Below are 18,839 nucleotides of genomic sequence, written 5' to 3'. Positions count from 1 at the left end.
ATTTAATAATATGTGTGAAATGAGCAAAAAGCTCATTAAATTGGGATGGAAGGAGTATGTGGGATAAAATTTGAAGAGTTTAGTGGATTTTGATTGGTGGAGTTGGTGTAAATGCAAGGGGGGCCATCCATATTTATGATTACATGACCAATAAGAATGCAACAAACTCATAAAAATTAGTGCTTAGTGTGTGCCCTTGGGCACACCATAGAAAAACCGATATTTGATCTAGGAAATACTCCCTCCGTCCCATTTTAACTGCTTTTGACTTTTTTACACGTATTTTAAGATGTTAAAAAAATTACATCTAAACATGATCATTTTTTATAAAATTTATATCAAATAAAAGTTTAAAGTCTAAACTTTTATTTGATATAAGAATTGAAATTTTTTATTGAGTGTAGATATTGTTTTTTTACACCTCAATATACGTGTTAAAAAGTCAAATATCAGTTAAAATGGGACAGAGGGAGTATAATTTAGTAGGATGTGATATAAACTTCATCTTCATCTAGGAAATACAACTATTGACTACATTGCATTGAAAGTTGAAATGAGACAACTAATTTGAAACAATTTTTAGTTATCAAAAGTGGACATGTAATATGAAACAGAAGGAGTAATATTCTATATGTTTTAATCATAATTTCTAGGATTAATCAGAATCGAACCAATAGAATGAGGATGTATTGGCAGTTGTACTCCCTGGGGCCATTTCACTATTGAAGCTTGGCCGTTTTGTTAGGTATGAATATTGAATTATTGACAGGTGACAATGCAGTTTCCTTACTGACATGTCTTCCAAAGAGAAGTACTAAAAATTAAATATTTATGTGTGTACAAGAAAAGATTAAGCACCTAGGTAAAGATAAAATTGTTTAAATACAATAAATAAAGTTAAAACATGTTACTGTAACATTATAAATTTATATAGAGAAAAAGGGTAAACACTTCTGTTTACATAAGATATTGACTATACATAAGCAACAAAGTGACATAGGAACCATAATATCATATTGAAGAATTTGATTAATTGGATTCAGATTAGGTCCTGGTGCTTCCTTGAATCGCAAACTTATAAATCAGTCAAATAGCACGTGTTTTTCTAATAAATTTCGGACAAGCGAGAATCTGGAGCCTCACATGGACTATCTATGCAATTAAGAACACTGACAAAATTAAAACTGAAATCTACAATCTACCCAAGTTGTTGGCATTCTCCGACAAAAAATTTAAGACCAGGACTCCACATTATACTTACCAGCCTCTTGCATTTGCTCAAGAAGCCTTGTAGCAACTTCTTTTGCCATATTTCCTTCTTTGCACATAATATCCACAAAGGCCGAGAACACATCAGACGGCATTTTTATAGAAGAACCTGCAACGTATATTGTAGCTTCATCATCATGAAGCAACTTCCAGACCCTAGCGCTCTGTTCCCGCATCTTATGCTGGACGTAAACCTTTTCGCGCTGGTCCCTAGAGAAGGCAACATAAAAGCCTCCACCCATATCTTCTGAAAGTATTCCACTGCTTTCTGAAAGAGACAACCAGAAATTTTTGTACAGAAAATCATCATCCTCATTTCGGCAACCAAAGAAGAATAGAACAGGTGCTGTTGCACCGAAGCTGCTTAGGTATTTTCTTTCCTCCAAGAATCCGCGAAAAGGTGCACAACCAGTTCCCGGTCCAATGAGAATGAGAGGGACTAATCGATCTGGAGAGGGAAGAGAACCTTTCTTGAACCACACTGGGATTGCTACCTCTGTTTCAAATTAATTAAGAATTAGAAACATTAATGTCAGCGTGCATATAATTGGTAAACATGATTACTTCACAAGCGATGTTTTAAGTGATTAAAGACCCATACTATGTTGAGGATCAAGTCCAGCAAGCCATGATGAGCAGAGACCAACACGTTTCTTACTGGAAGGTGTCCTCCAAGATACTACTTTAACTGTTATATGTACTTGATTGGGATGAGCTAAACAGGAGGAAGAAATAGAGAAAGCCCTTGTTTTCAGTGGAGGAACCAACTGAATCAACCACTCAAATGGTACTTGTACAGATGGGAAGTCTTCTAATACCTACAGGTTCAAGAAACCAGTCAACTTTGGCAAAAGATTGTCACTTTGAAGATCAACATCCATACAATACTCCAATAAAAGCAATTATATAGTAGATAAATGTGGAAATAACTGACCATAGCATACAAAATTCAAGAAGACATGCTGTCAAATATAAAAAGGATACTGGAATTGAAATTCTGTAGTCCCTAAGTTCGTATTACATCTTAACTGACAGGCCATACCTCTAAAACAGATTTTTGTTCCTTCTGATAATTATGTAAAGCATCTCTGCCTTCTGCTGATATAAAATACTGTAGCTTTTCCTTCTCAGACTGAGTGCTGGCAAAGAAACTCATGACCTGTAATATTGTTTATAATTAAATGGTTCCACTTGGAGGGTCGAAGGGTGGACAGACCAAACAGAAACATTACAGGAAAACAAAAGAAAATTTGAACTGGAAACAGTCAAAAAGGTGAGATTATCTACAATTTTCAATTTTTTGGCCTAGCTGCAGTTATGTTACATATTGTCATGACTTCCTTCAACATATCGTAAAGTTGTAAGGGAACTGGACAAAAGAAAAGCTTGTATATTCATATATGCTATACATAATTGGAATACTATACATAAATCATTTCTAGAGAGCCAATTAATTTTACAAACAAAAATTGACTTGTTTTTGGTACAGAAGCCACAAGCTATATAGGTTTTCCAAATATGTGTAAATATATCACCTGAAGGCAAAAGACCTTGTATGCGTGTTCACAATACAAATCTATATTATATTAATTAATGCTCAATTATTAAACAAGATAAGATATTCCTATAACTCAAGAAAAGGAAATGCACTATTAAGAAAACTAGAATTCTCTACCAAGGCAGGAAGCTTTTGTATTTTAACCTATAAGCACAGGTATAAGATAAGAACAAACTATTTCTATGATTATTGTTGTCATAACCGAACTTGTTAAAATTTAAAGCAAAAATAAATATATTATTACCTCAAAGAAATAGCGCCTGGGGGAAGCTGATGCAACATCCATCGTAAACTTAATGAATGATTTTAATCTGATGGGTGGCTTTACGGCATCATGACCTTGATTTTTAAGATGAATCTGATTCAAGTTACATATATACAAGAAGTCATAAGGTGAATACAGATTAAAGAAGTATATTCATTACATACATGTATATGTATGAATAGAAACGCCAAGTATTTCATAATGTTTGTGAAAAAGTCCTATTATTACTATCACACCACTTATAAGTTAAACTTTATAAGATTTACACACCGAACTGACCTGAACTTTTTTCAACTAGCAGAAGTATCTTCCGAAAAACTTGTAAATGATTCAATACAGAAAATATTATTTTTACCCGACACTCCTCGTCCTTTTCCCCCACTTTCTCTTTTTCTCGTCTCTCTCTCTCAACTATGACAATGTTATTCTTTATATTCAGAAAGAATTATTTCCAACTCTAACTGATCGTTGAAACAAACTTTTTTTATTTTGTTGCACAAAGTGAATTTCATGTTTAATTGTTGAAAAAGGGTAGTTTTTCATTCGATACATATCTAGTAACAGTTATTCTTAATCAATAATCAAACTAATGCCCAGAAAGCTTGTGCATACCCAAAATGTAGGACTACAGGTAAAACAAAAAAACCCCATAGAATTGGATACATTTTTGGAAACATAAAAAGGAGGCCTCCCAGCATGTGATACGTCAGGCTTCACCATAGAGATATATGGATAATAAAAGGAACTACTCAAAATGATCACAATGTAATCAGCAAAAAAAAAAAAAGTACTTACTGTAATGTAAGATTCAGGATTCAAATTACAACGCTTAATAAACGCATCTACAGCTGCGGGACTTTGTTCTGGAAGAACAGCAAGAACATCACCTACATCATACATGCCAGACTGCGGAGACAACTATGAAAAGAATCAATTGTAAGTAGAAATCTTAGATTTGGAGTTGGAGATTATTTCAAGTACATACATGGATGTTGACTTACGGATGAAACAGCTTCACATTCCAATTGGTGTACATCTTTGCACAGCGGGTTGTTATTTATCTACAGTAATGAACAGGGAGAAAACATGAAATGCACATATCAATAAACTCAAACAAATAGCTGACATTTTTTAGAAGATAATACAAGTATATTATTATATAAAACACAGCATTTATGTGTGTGTAATTTTACTTTTGTATTGAAAGAGCTAGCTGAAAATGTTGCAAGTTATATCAATTATATATAAGATGAAAGATGATCCTGTTCCTAAATTAATCAGGATACTTTTTCTACCATAATCTACGTAACTACTTGACTATATTCCACAGAAGTAGTAGCTGATTAGATCCAAATTCTTAAAAGGTCTTATCAATAGACCTACAAGATCCTAAACCAAATTATAAGAGAATTTAGAAGCTGGTGATTATTGAAAAGTTCACTTGAACCATCAACTGAAGAGGATATGAAGTAACAATACATCAATCCTATGGAACAGGAGTGAGAATGGAATCCAATGATTGGGGACAAAGATGAGAGAAGGACAATACATTTTCTTTGTTCGTATTTTTAGAGGAACAGAATAAAAAAATTATTCTATTTCTTTTGAAATGTAAATAAAGAAACTGATCTAAACTAACATTTAAATTTTGCAAATAAAATTTCCATCCAAATTAACATATAGATGCAAAAGGAGTACAATAGAAACTGATACTCTTTAAGTTAATTTATATTTCCTTACTTAGCCGTCCTAAATTTGCACGAAAAGAATGAGGGAGGCAACTGTTTTATTCTGTTCCCATCTGTTTATATCAATCCCAATATAGGATATCATTCCCTCCTTTCCATCTAGCTTTTTTATTCACCATCACCTACAATTCAGACGTCTAATTATTTCTTACTCTTAACAAATATTAAATTAGGGACAGAACATATAATTGGGCTTTAAAAGAGAATCAAACTATAAATAAAGATACGTCATAATGAAGAATGCAGTGAATTACCACTTGTAATATGCAGTGAGGTCGAGCCTTCTTTTTAGAAAATGAATTGGTAGACATCAAGTGAGCTCTCTCAATTTGATTTTTGAGGTACTCCATATCTGTGATTGTCACATGTTTTTAAATTATTAAAAAATTGTAAATAATATTGCAATATGAACTTTAAAATGTTGACCATTGTGATGCTCCATATATTGGCTTAGTTGGATATCATCGGAAAGTTAAAGTGAAAACTTTACACACTCATATATTTTCTACTCTGAGCCTCATTTCCTGAACTCAATACCAGGGAATGAGGTGTCTATACTAAAAAATCAGGAAAAAGTACAGTCACTACTTCTATAAAACAACTCCACAAATAAATCAGTGCACAAAAACACCCGCTACAAAATTGGTAACCCATAAAGAAGCTACAACGAAGTTATATCCCTGATTAGGAGAGTTTATTTATGTAGGGATCATAGGGGATGAAAGGCTTCTATGACCAAAGCAAGGGTTTAGTTTCTTTGCTGGCCAGAGCTCCTAGCTGATTGTATTAATAGGATATTTGTTTACTTGGACAATGTTTGAAAATATTAATGTTCTTAAGCATAACAAAAAATTAAATTGATTACTGACATTTCTTGACCCCAATCATAAGGCATCCCCTGCGGCCGTTGGGAGCAAAATCTCCTTTAGTGTATCAGTGACCTCATTTTGTGTGCATATGCACATATTATCTGGTGATTTTTATCACTGTATCTAAATGTAATAAGGGGAAGCTACACAACATATTCAATTTATTAAAAATACTCCAATTCCGAATAAAACACTGCAAAGTTCAGTTCTATACTGCAAGTATCTAAGTATTAAAAAAGCATTAGAAGAACTTTAATGGCTGGCCAGCTGCTAAAGACTTGAAAAAACTCTTACCTGTAATTGCTGGAAATTCTGAATGCAAGTCATCAAGTTCATGATATGTAACTTGAGCTTTTAGCTGATCTATTAAGCTCGCATTTCCAGTAAAATCTGGGCCTTTTGGAAGTAAATTAGGATCATATTGATACAAAGACTTCCATAAGGAAGACATCCAGGGATCTAAAGCCCCCTCGTACCTGTAGCAATATTTTTTAAAACATAAACATTGATGGAACATTAGACAGTTTAATAATTAAATAAATACATATCTTCTATTGTTTGAGTGACGATTGCAGTAAGTGAATCCAGGATTATAAAGAGAATCTATAATACTTGACCCATGACCAAAGAGACACATCATGCAAAACTTCTTATGCAACAGCAAGCCAGAACCATTACCCTAAGGGTTTTTGATCATCTCCAAGGCCCGTTTGCACAATTGCCACTGCCCCACAACAAGATAACTTTTTGTCGAGCTTCTTTGCAACATACTGCAGCAAGAAATATACAATACTTTTGTAAACAACTGATCTCTATCTTGCAAAATGAGGTAGCTTAAACAAAACTAGAAACTAAAAAGCAATGACATTGTACGTCTTATAGCCTGAATCCCCCAGTCCAAACACTGCATAATGAACTCCCTTCAACCAATCAGGTCCAAGGTCTTTACGCGAGAGAATTGTCCAGAATGTCTACGGAAAGTGACCTTAAACCATTAGATAATAAAAATAACTAGAACATGTTTAATTGGTGAACAGAAAATGTCAACAACCTTCATTGAATCCGGTGGCTCGCCCTGGCCCGTGGTGGAAACAACAAAAACAATGTTCTCCTCATTGGGTAAATGGTTCTGAAATACATCCCGGAAACAAAAATTTAGATTGAACCATGAAATCATATTAAACCACAACTACATGAAGTACACAAGAATCTAACACAATCATGTGCATGGCAGAATAATCGAATTGGACAGGTTTGTTATTTATTAATGGGCATTCTTTGATCTTGGGCTTCTCGTGGGCCAACACAAACTTAAACCAATTGTTCGATTGTACATTGTCTCTACAAGCTACAAACAAACTTACTCTATAAAACTATTAACGGATTTTTTAGTGTGTGCCCACTATTAACGGATTTTCTAGCACACACTAACTAATAAAAACCCTTTCATCTCGACAAAAAGTAGTTTTTAGTGGGGACACACTAGAAAAACCCAATTATTAAAACATCGAAACAAGATTAAATTAAGTTGTAACTTACAGCATCGAATTGATCAATAGAGAGAAGAGTGACGCGACAGCACCTCCGCGTTGCTTCGCGCTGTAATATTTCAGCCGCGTCTATTGCGTTGCCTGTTTGTGAGGCGTACAAAATTAGCAGCTTCTTCTTCTCCATTGTCGAAGTAGAATTCGTGGGTTCGAAATTCTGTATGGAGCAGACTGCAGAGTTTATTTAAGCCCAAGCTCACAAATTCTAAACCCTAAAAGAAAGTAACGTTAGAAGTCTAAACAAAATCAAATACTCGTTATTAACATTCTATTTAACTTTCTTTCAAAAACATTCTGTTTAACTGTATACAGCTTTTTTGTCAATATTCCACGTGTATTTTGAGATGAATGTAAGATTTATTTCATAATTATTTTTAATTTTTCCGTTTTATACTAAAATTCAAATATTAAATTTTTATTTAAAAGAAATTGGAAAATATTTATAAAATTATAGCTTAACAAAATTTTAAATGAGGGTCTAGTCCCTTGTATGCTTTCGGTAAGACAAAGGAAGTCGTATCCTTTAAATCTCTTAACTATCGTTTTGTTATTATAAATCGTAATATCTGGAGTGTTTTTGTGTGGTATCAATTCTGGAATGTGATATGTAAAATGTTTTAATTTTAAATTATGATATACATCAGTTTCTCCAAAATATTAAATTTATGAGATCTTTTACAATTTCAATATTAATTAAAATTTAAATAATGAAATAATAAAGCTGGGTTCCAAATTGAAGTTGTGCCTTGCTTTCCTATATCAAATTATAATGCATAACTAACTTCTAACATGTTTCAAAAAAACTAAAACTTCTAACATAAAAGCTATTAATTGAATTATTTGTTGAATATTGCACAACTTGTATAAACAATAATCTTTTTCAATTTGACATTGCAGAAGAATGGCCAGAAGGCCTTAACGGTCTTGGTTTAATGGCCAACCCCAGGACTAGGAACAGACTGCAGATTCCTGTCATTTTGTGCAGAAGAGCGAAAATAGGGCCTTTCATCAATCACTGTAATATGACCTTTATCATTTGCGGAAGAAATGGAATTGGTTCTCTTGGGAATGGAAGTTGTAACCAGAGGATGCTTTAAAGTTGATACCTCTGTTTTCTCTATTCTTCCGAGCACTCTTGCTTCAAAACACGGGTTAAAACATAATAAAAGGAGAACTACAATGCAAAACAGTTTTCTTGTGCAGGCCATTGAATAGCCAGTAAAGCTTAAAAGACGAGAAGAATAAGTAGAGAGTAGTATTTGCAAGCTTGTTGAGGTGTGAGGTGCTTGTTTAGCATCACATGGACATCTATATATATGTGTAGGGTGCGAGGATGGATTCTAGAGGAAGACACAAGAGATGTAAGAAACTGAAGTAGACGTGTCACATACTGTGCTGACGGTTACATCAGTGCATTTAGAAAATACCTGTGGAAGTTAGGCAGGCACTTGTGAACTAAGCTGCCGGCCAGGGAGTCAGGAACTCATTGATAATTTTGATATTACTCTCGCATCTTCAGCTGATCAGAACCAAATAAAATGCAAAAGTCGTGACAATTATGCATTACATAATGGTAATGTACCAGAAGAGAAATCAAAGAGTCTAATAATTGGTGCTTCATGAGGTGTATAATTGGTGCTTTGTGGACTGTGGTTGTGCAAAAGTATATGACAGTGATGGAAACATGCTCGATTAAGAGAATGGTAATGCTTACCCAGATCTGTCGTTCAAATTGGTATGCATAATTGAAAATGTTGAAAGTGACGTGTACAAATGTTTGTCTTATAAATATGAAATATAACTCGTGTATATTCAACAATAATAAAAACTCGTGTATGCAGGCAGTGAATAAAACAAGGACTGCAATGATACCTCATTTGCGGAAAATAAACAGAACTTGTGCTAAGCATGATATGCAGGCATGCAGTCAGATACAAGACAAATGAAGAAGACAAGCTGATACGCATAGAAAAAGCTTATTAGATAAAAATCCTTCGTGCGGGGAGACTGAGAAATGAAATTGACTCGCATACATTATTAGGTAGGTTACGCTATAGGCGGCAAGTTTGTTTTGATACAAATTTGTTGACTGCCAGTTATTCGTGTATTAGATTAACACAATTTTAACATGGACTGCAGAACTGAGATCATGACTGTTAGAACAGGACGGCAACTAAGATTGATTTCATAAATAATATATAGAAAAACTAGTGGGAAAAACGCGCTTCGCGCGAGTGAGAAAAATATAAAGTATAAAATACATTAAAAAATTTGTATGATTTATAAATTTTAAGTCCTTTTCTTCATCCTCGTACACAGATCGATAAGTGTTAGAGATTTCAAATTTCTCTGTCCAAACCTCTCTAGGCTCAGGTGTATTAGATGCCTTCTTCAATCTTGTACTTAGACTATTTTGATCATCTGGACTGCTGCTGCATAAGCTGCCGATTCAAATGCTGCTTGTGCTGCGTCAGCTATGTCCTTATACTTTTTTCTTTCCTTCATAGAATCAGAGAAGCTTTCAACCTTTTTTCAAGTAAAATTGAGCTATTCTCTTTTATATTTGATCTGGCTTCAAAATTCTACACATTCATGACATGGGTCTGATTAGCTTGTATATCTCAAAAAAATTGTACTTCTATGAATGCAAATTTACTATACTTCTTTATTTGAAATAATATTGCTTGCTTACCTCTATTGTCATGGAGGATTCCTGTTCAACTTGTAGACTGATGCCCTGTCCTAAAACCTGGTGCTCTTCAGCCACATTACACCAATATACACATTACACTTGCACGATGTAACAGAAAGCTTGGAATTCTCAATCCCATACCTGACACCTGAGTTCAACCTGCGCTCGAAAAAATAGAACCTATTGTTAAACTAATTTAGTGGAGGTGAGGAAGTGTACTTCTACAATATTCTAAGTCGGAAATGAAAGTAAAGGAAATTGGTCACTGACAACCTTTACAAGTATTACCTTATTCGCCTGCCTGATGGCTTCTGGATCAGCGGTAAAAGTATGAAATCATATTTGTAAAAATATAATTTTAAGGAGTTAGCAACTTACATTAAGAGGAATTTCGGCAAAGTAGATCTTTGACATCTTCAACGATCGAAGTGAAATCTTCATCAGGAGAAGTGGACTTGCCGTCATTCCGTGTGCTGTTTGTTGTTTGGCTCCTGAATTCTGATCACTTTGTTTTCAAATTTGATACTTTAACATTTTCTGAGATTTGTCCTTGGCCATGTACTTTTCTCATTGACTTACTCTGACTTACTTTCAAACTACAAGACCTCGCAGTTTCTATACCATCCAATGTTCCATCTGAACTGTATCTTGTTGTTTCATGATATGAAACCTCCTTGGAGGATCTCCAAAGACATCTTCAAAGTCGATATTATCTGAGCTTATAACCGGTTAAGTGCTACGCCCTTCCACTATACTTTGCGCTGAGTAGCTCAGCTGTACATTATCCCTGCGATTCTCCTTTTTCATCGAGATATTTACCTGGACTTCAAAAAAATAAATATGGCGGGAAGTTATTGCAGTCCTAGACAAATCATGAAAATACATCAGAGTGCCGATCAATAGTAAAATCTTGGTCTGTACGAACTGAAAATATGTCAGAAGTCTCAATATTCGAAGATTTTGCTAATCGGATTATGGATTCACTAAAGAAATTAAGGGCTAGAGAGGAAGATTTGAAGCCACATAATGGAAGGAGGGTACGCCAAGAACAGAGAAATAGCATTAACATAAATATAACTTGTGTATCATACCTGAGGCATCTGCCATGTTCCTGGAACATTCAATCTAGAAGCCACAAATACCTGCAATGTTGTCGGAGAATGGCATGTATATTAACTCCTTGTCGATAAAAGAATATAAAAAATAAATTAACACCAAACAATATATTCTTGTAATTCTTATTATTTGACATCTACATTGCTAAAATAAACCATGATTCTCAACCTCGGCTAAAAACATGAATGAAAAATCAGATTTACAGCATTTATTAGATGGAGAGACCATGTGTCTCTCTAAGAAATGATAATTAGGACTTTTCGCACGGTTGGTTGCCCACGGCACCTGTCCCCCTAAATAATTTTTGACATATTTTTACCATCCTAAATTTTAGAAAATTATATAAGTGTCCCCAGAAAATTTAGATATATATAAAAGTTCTTTTCCGAAAATTTGTTTGGTGTCCTCTAACAAACCGGTCCTAGATCTGCCCACGAGTCTTGCTCAGACAAAAAATGGTCGCTCCACAAAGGCCACATATTCCCTCCCAATTGCGTTAATCCGACCAACTTACAATCTTGCTGTTAACGACTCTTTTCTGTCTAATTTTTTCATATGAATGTAGTGATTCTATTAGTACTTATTACACTCACAGTGAAGCCCGAAGAACATGAATAAGGAAGCCGAGACAGTAATGAAAACTTAAGGTAGGGAGGCCGCTACAGCAGACAAACATAGATATATTGTCGATTGTGACAGATACAAATGCAGAGACTCAATCCAAAAACACAGAACATGCAATGGCGCATGCAGATTGCAGAAAAGTACTACTGCACCGCTTCTTTATAAATCAAGCCAGCGTTCATATAAAATATATAACATAAAACAACCTCCATATCAAATTAGATATAAGGTTAATTAGCCATATCTACACGCTGGGAGCTTCTTGGTGCTTGGGTAATCCACGATGACCATGCCATTGCTATTATTCCCAGTAGAAAACAAAAAAAGAGTCACTAATTTCGATTTGCTCTTGGCTCCAGTTATTTCGATTCCTAGTGATAATAGTCTATATTAGTTTTGAAAAACTACCAAGGTCATCTCTGAAAAATTCATGGATTTTTGACTCTTGAAGGTGCTCAGCTGAAATCGATTGCATTATTTAACAAAATTCAGTAGTTGAATATTTCTTAATGTCTATCAGGAAGAACAGATAGGCAACATTCATCAGTATGCTATCTAATTTAAAAGCTTCCCCTAATTTGCTGCCCGATAATATCAAATTGCAGAACATATTATCAGACAAAAGTTTTAGTATCAGCCAACGACAGCATGCACAATACTCTCGCACAGAGGCGGATGAACAGCAAGGCCCCTGGGGTCACATGCCAACAAATATAATAATTAGAATATACCACAAATTTATTAATATACTAAATTGTTTCAAAGAACGACTAATTTTAGGGATATGTTGAAATATTTTATTTATACTTTCAAAACTATAGTTTCACGCCAGTAAGTTTTTTCCTCAAGTTTCAAACATTTATTTTAAAAATAAAAAGATTACTAAATGTAGAGGTTTTGAAAGAATACAAACATAAATGCAGAAGTCAGAACGTTTAAACTAAATTTCGATGATACTTCTATATCATTCAAATTCAATAACTTAACATTAATATGTATGTATTTCTAATATGTATGTTCGATGGAACGGGAAATTTCGCAAATTGTTTTGAAAATAACCCAATAAAATTATATGCGCTTAAGGATCCACATTATGTCAGATGCAATTAACATTTCATAATAAATTGTTTAAATTATTTGGGCCTAAGAATCAAAAATTTATATTATTTTTTTGGGAATTTGTAATAGTAAAAACGATATTATATAATACATTTAAAAAAAAACACCAACCAATGATTTTTCTTTGAAAAAACATGAATTTCCTTTATAAATATGAACACCTTAATATACCAAATTATATTAATAGTTAGATTATTATATACTTCAATAATATTAATAAACAAAAAATCATCGATTTCCCATGCGTAGCGGGCCTAAATACTAGTATTATTAAAAGGTGATAGGTAAGTTGATCAAAGCAAACACCTGAATACATACTATCTACTCAATTTGGGATTAAAACATAAGAATCTGAAGAAAACATTCACAAGATAAATATCTTGGTGTTCACATGGTTGTTCAAATTTTTTGTGCCGCGGATATAAAACTTTCTGGATCCGCCGCTGCTCTCGCATCAGCATAAGCATAACAATAAGATGCTTAATTTTTCAAAAACGACCTTTGTCAATTGTAATCATCATTCGCTAAACACATACAAAATTGTTATCTCCTTGATTACATAACAAATGCTTTACATGCTAAGCAAGTAATTTCTAATATTGCTTGCTTACCTCTATTGTCATGGAGAATTCCTCTTCAACTTGTGGACTAATGCCATTCTCCGAAGTAATTGCTTTGAGGACTTTCATCCAACTCTCCAGGTTTGGCTGTCTAGTTGACAGCTTTATGACCATCTACACACTAATCACAAAAAAACTAAAATCATAAAACAGATTCCTATTATGTTTTTCTTCCAAAAGAGAGGCTGAAATTAAGTAGAAGCAGAACCTGATTGAACATAAATATTTTGTTCAGCTTATTATCCAAAGGCAAAAAAGTCCTAAATAGAAAACTATAAATTTAAGCACAACTAAGCAATCATTCTCAGTAAAAAAGAGTAGTAAACACAAAAATTGAGCACGTGATACATACTGAGAAATCCATGAACAGTGACTTCTTCTTGAATCATTTTTGTTTTACCTCTTCTTGCTTCTCCAGACTGCTTCTTCTTAAATCATTTTTTTTTTTTGACCTAGCCTACATTTGTGTCATATTCATTCATTGTGACATTTTCGCAAACATGTAGAAGGCCATTGATGCAGACCTCAGGGGAAGTACCGCAAGCTTGACGGAGGACGAATCTATCAAAGCTATTGATTGATGCCTTTAACTACCTCACCATGAACCTTCTCGATCATGTGAATGCGAAGATAAAAGCTGAATAACATGAAGAACCCTCTGGGTCATGTGAAAACAAAGAAGCAAAAAGTAACTGTAATAATTTTAAATTGAGGCAAACTTATGATAAATACTGCTCTCTTTTTTTAATTGGTGTGTGTAAATGTTTGTAGTCTCATACTTTTGCGGTAAGAATAGACTGGCGAAATTCGGGACTGGTCTTGCACGAGGTACCAGTGTTCTCCTCAGCTGTTTTAATGCTTTCTCTTCTTCCATCTGCACAGTATTGTGGATTTAGCTGTGTATCCTATCGGACCAACCATGACTTGTACAAGAAAGAACATAGCTATATATATAATAAGCATCTTATACCATCTTTTCAGATTTGGTAATTCTGTGGAGGGTAGTAATAGGAAAAATCATTTTTCTTCAGCTCCATTACCTCCATTTTCGCCTCTTGTTTTTCTGCCGGTGGCGCAATCTCCTCTGGCTTGCCGCCTCTTTCTCCCCGCCTTTTTCCTTCTTCTCTTTTCCATATGAGCTGCTGGTTCTCCGACTTTCTCTCCATCTCTGCCAACACCCTCATCACCTTTTTTCTCTTCCTTAGCTTCCTCATTTCCCTTCACATCTTCCTTCTTTTTCTCAGGTTCTTGCTTCACAACAGTTGCATGCTTTCCGGTTTTTCTGTACACATATTAAACCAATTTCAAGGGGTCGAACACTCCTTTAACTATCACTTGCGAGCATTTGAGATCCGGGTCTACATTCTCAACCCCTGTAATTATCAAGTATTAGTGCTTATACAATGATCACGATATGAATTAATATTAAATTCCCTCATAATTTCAATGAGAGAATTTCTCCCCCCATCAACAATATATGCTCATTCGAGCGTATCAGATCTTATTATGTCTCCCCACATCACAATATGTCGAGATAGTTGATCACACACATCCAGAAATTCAAGCAAATAAAGATTACAAACCCAAAGTCTATTGCTCTACTCTACTTTGAGAATATACAGATTGTGATCAACTCTTAAACATGTGTGTGTGCATATCATATGATATCGGCCAACCTTTTTTATAACTTAAATCCTAGATTCAATAAAAGAAAATAATAATAATAAATTAATTTGCCCATACAGCTAAAAGAAGAAGCAAGTGATAACATTATACAACAAAAAAGAAGAATTAGAGAAATGATAAAGAATGTGCAGGCAGAGAAAAGATTTGATTCATCACCTTTCACTCGATCAATCCGTTTCCTGATCTCTTGAACACAGGCCTCACAATGCATGTGTACTTTTAACACCACTGTAATCACCGGAGGCTGCAATCAATTAAATTAATCAAAACTCACCTAGATTGTATAATGATCTAAAACAATCCACAAGGTTAAAGCAACGAAAAACTGCAGCTTCCATTTTTAGCCCAAGCCAAAGGGTGCATTCAAGAATTCAACTTACAACCATTAGAAACTTGACAAAAACAATGATCACATAATACATGACAGACAAAGATATGAGCAATAACTTAAAGATGTTTGTATTAGCAATAAAAAGCAAATAATAATCAAACAACATCAAATAAGACTCCCGAAAGGAACAGAAATATCAAATAGTGAAATCATAGAAAAGCAGAGATGAAGTATGAGAGATTGAGAAGGAGCCGCGTGAAACTGCTGAGATTCTCGCAGCTGAAGCAGTAAAGGCCAAAATGAACTGACCTCTTGAGAGCATAAGATAAGTATAAAATGATTAGGCTTTATTTACAAAACTGACTCATCATTAAAAAGGGACAATAAAGAGACACATGTAATAATGATAATATTAATAAAATACAAAAATCTAGAAAATTAGGAAATTTGATTGAAGGATCGTGAGACATGCCATTTCACCTTGTGAAGAACCTCCTTTATAAAAATATAAGAAAGATATAAGATTTGGATCTAATGAAAAAGGCATTTCTTGTTGGTATTATGGACCATTACAGATTTTGAGCAAATTATCTCATATTATGCCGATATGCATTCTCAAAGCTGATTAGTAACAACTCTTACCGTTTTCACATAAAAAATCAACTCGGCTTAGCGGATTGCTTTTTAGAAAAGTAGTAGTATCAATACAGTTGCACGTATCTGACAGCCTCTCTTGTTCACAGACTATAGACATCCATTGCTCCGTATCTAAAACTTTCTGTAATGAAGTCCATTTCACCTTTCTCAATCAGTTTAAAATCCATCAAACTACTCGACACTTGTATCATAGGATGGGAATAATGTAACAAGATAAGCTATCAGAATAATCCTGAAGAGGAACTAGATCACCAATAAGAAAACAAAAATTGAAACTGATACCAAAAGAGAAGGATCACTTGATATTATAAGTTGACGGTCCCTCACAGAGCAATATATAATATTGGTGCACACTAATATTCAGATCTATTATCAACTCTTAGTATTATTCCTACTGTTACCGGAAAACAAGATCAACTTAATTTACTGAAGATAGATTGATGTTCGTTAAAGTCAGAGTATCAATAGAGTTGCACGTATCTGACAGCTTCTCTTGTTCACACACCATAGAGATCACTCTGCTCCATGTTCCAACATCTATAAGGTTTCCTTTTGCAAGAGTATCCAAAGCTTTCCACACCAACTTCATTTCGCCTTTCTCAACCAACTTATCCATGAAATTGCTTACACTTGTATCACGAGGATATAATCCCTTAAACACCATCTCATCCAATATACTTGTAGCTTCCACCAACTGAATATCACCACAAAGCCCATCAAAAAGCATCCTGTAGGTTATTATATCCGGTTTGCATTCCCTGCTCGGCATCTCCTCAAATAAATCATTCGCTTCTCTCAATTTCCCTTGCCTACAATACGCCCCAATAATCGTATTATAAGTAACAACATCAGGCTTTACTCCTTCCTCCACCATCTCCTTCAAAACACCAAACCCCGAATCAAAATCCTTGTCATTACAATACCCACTTATCAACGAATTATAATACACAACATCAGGCTTACATCCACCTAATCTCATCTCATCCAACAATCCCTCGACCTCCCCTCTCCGACCAGCCTTAAACAAAGCAGCAATCAAAGTCGAATAAACACTAGAATCCAACTTCACTTCATTCTCCACCATCTCCTTTTTCAACCCAAAAGCTGAATCCACCTCACCAACCTTACAAAGCCCCTTAATCAACGCAACATAAACCGACACACTCGGCCTCAAATTAAAAACCTCCACCATCTCCTCCTTCAACTTAAACGCCTCGCCCAACTCCCCGTTCCTACAAAGCCCATTAACCATAGTCCCGAAAGTAACCACATTCGGCAGAACCCCTCTCTTCGACATTTCATCAAACACCTCCCGCGCACTCTCCAAATCCGCAAAATTAACCGCCGCATTAATCAATATATTACAAGTACAAACATCCGGTCGCGCATACACATTAATATCCCTAACAAGCTCATTAACCTTCTCAAATCTCTTACAATACAACATCCCATTTAACAAAGTATTAAAAGACTTCACAGTCCTTCGACACCGAAAAGACGGAATCTGATCATAAATCCGCAGTGCTCGATCAGGCAATCGAGCACGCGCATAATAATTAATTATATTACAAAATATAATCTCTGTCGGGATGAAGCGCGTCGTCTCGCGCTTCATCTGCTCGACAATTTGTTCCATCTCGGGGATCATTTTCGCCCGCCCGAGTTTCGTAATAATTAAATCATACGACAGGAGTGAGTAACGGAACGGTTTGGGTTTCACATTGGGATTAGAAGGGGGATCAGGGTCAGGATTGGGATTCAGGAAGAGTTTAAGAGCGAGTTTCGGATCGGGTTCGAGTCGGATCAGCGAAGAAAGCCTGAATGGTGAGATTTTCACTTTCTGCATTTTTTTGCTAGTATTCCAGGGAGTGTGTAGTGTGGTGTTTAATTTGATTTGATTTGTTTCGCGCCGAGAATTTAAATAAATGAACAACTCAATCAGGCATTGTGGCCTTATAAACAGGACTATAAACCAGGCCCATGGTCGAACACATTACCCCTAAATGTGGAGAGTCTATAAAATCAGTAGACTCGATTCGGATCGGATCAGTTATGAGACCAAAGTTGATTATTCACAATCGTTATATTTTCATATTCATTCGATAAATGGAAGTGTAATTGTCAAATACGACTTGCACAAGATTTCAAAAATGATGACAAACAAGACTCAGACTAACCTGATTTTTAAATACAACTTGCACAAAATTTTGAAATCGACACATGTAACAAATAAAACTAATGTGCTAAAAATAGGAGAACGAAGTAAATGGCTAAAGCAAGTTACTAGTAAATTTCAGTAGCTTCTAGCATTCAAGATCCAACTGTCTACAATTTAGCATTACCAATCCTTAGTATAAAATATCCTCGACTCATTAGTCCTTACACAAGTAGTACAATCTTAAAGTACTGACTAGTGTAATTGATTCAGCAATTAAAATGAGGTTCCATCAGTTTCAGGAAACTTGGCACGAGAAGCTGCAGCATCTAATACAACAGCTCAAGAAAGCCCCAAGCCCCCCAGCCACCACTGAAGAAAACAACCAGCTCCATCACCTTGTCGAAAAATCCCTGTCTCACGTTATGGACTATTACCTAGTCAAGTCGGCTGCGGTGCAGAATGATGTTCTTAATGTTCTGGCTGCGCCATGGGCCACCGCCTTTGAGCGCTCGCTCCACTGGATAGCCGGTTGGCGCCCCACCACCGCCTTTCAGCTCATTCACACCAGGTCCACCATGTT

General features: G+C 35.0%; 2 protein-coding genes across 11 annotated transcripts; both read right to left on the bottom strand.

Moving 5' to 3' along the window:
* Positions 1-897: 897 nt before the first annotated feature.
* LOC108220738 (NADPH-dependent diflavin oxidoreductase 1) lies at positions 898-7,496 on the bottom strand. 2 transcript variants are annotated; one of them, XM_017394587.2, is made up of 12 exons: positions 7,249-7,496; positions 6,761-6,838; positions 6,576-6,680; positions 6,388-6,479; positions 6,004-6,185; positions 5,095-5,192; positions 4,094-4,153; positions 3,888-4,010; positions 3,072-3,185; positions 2,312-2,428; positions 1,871-2,087; positions 898-1,765 (listed from the first exon to the last, which is right to left on the bottom strand). In XM_017394587.2, the coding sequence occupies exons 1-12, from the start codon at positions 7,381-7,383 to the stop codon at positions 1,233-1,235; spliced, it is 1,854 nt and encodes a 617-aa protein (XP_017250076.1). In that variant the 5' UTR covers positions 7,384-7,496; the 3' UTR covers positions 898-1,232. The 2 variants fall into 2 exon arrangements, with proteins under 2 accessions (XP_017250076.1, XP_017250077.1); XM_017394588.2 differs by having other exon boundaries at positions 3,888-3,998.
* Positions 7,497-7,945: 449 nt separating this feature from the next.
* LOC108219908 (putative pentatricopeptide repeat-containing protein At1g53330) lies at positions 7,946-18,121 on the bottom strand. 9 transcript variants are annotated; one of them, XM_064094679.1, is made up of 10 exons: positions 16,087-18,121; positions 15,270-15,357; positions 14,468-14,800; positions 13,419-14,301; positions 11,040-11,090; positions 10,327-10,767; positions 9,949-10,107; positions 9,616-9,838; positions 8,684-8,775; positions 7,946-8,394 (listed from the first exon to the last, which is right to left on the bottom strand). In XM_064094679.1, exon 1 carries the CDS (start codon positions 17,945-17,947, stop codon positions 16,520-16,522), a length of 1,428 nt encoding a protein of 475 aa, XP_063950749.1. In that variant the 5' UTR covers positions 17,948-18,121; the 3' UTR covers positions 7,946-8,394; positions 8,684-8,775; positions 9,616-9,838; positions 9,949-10,107; positions 10,327-10,767; positions 11,040-11,090; positions 13,419-14,301; positions 14,468-14,800; positions 15,270-15,357; positions 16,087-16,519. The 9 variants fall into 9 exon arrangements, with proteins under 9 accessions (XP_063950749.1, XP_063950748.1, XP_063950745.1 ...); XM_064094675.1 differs by having other exon boundaries at positions 7,979-9,838; positions 13,419-13,548; positions 13,636-13,687; positions 13,780-14,301; XM_064094678.1 differs by having other exon boundaries at positions 7,946-8,775.
* Between the last annotated feature and the right edge of the window lie 718 nt (positions 18,122-18,839).

The sequence above is a fragment of the Daucus carota genome, chromosome 5 (assembly GCF_001625215.2).
Source record: "Daucus carota subsp. sativus chromosome 5, DH1 v3.0, whole genome shotgun sequence".
Classification (NCBI taxonomy): domain Eukaryota; kingdom Viridiplantae; phylum Streptophyta; class Magnoliopsida; order Apiales; family Apiaceae; genus Daucus; species Daucus carota.
The sequence above is the reverse complement of the archived record's forward strand: the minus strand, read 5'-3'. Positions and strand labels throughout refer to the sequence as shown.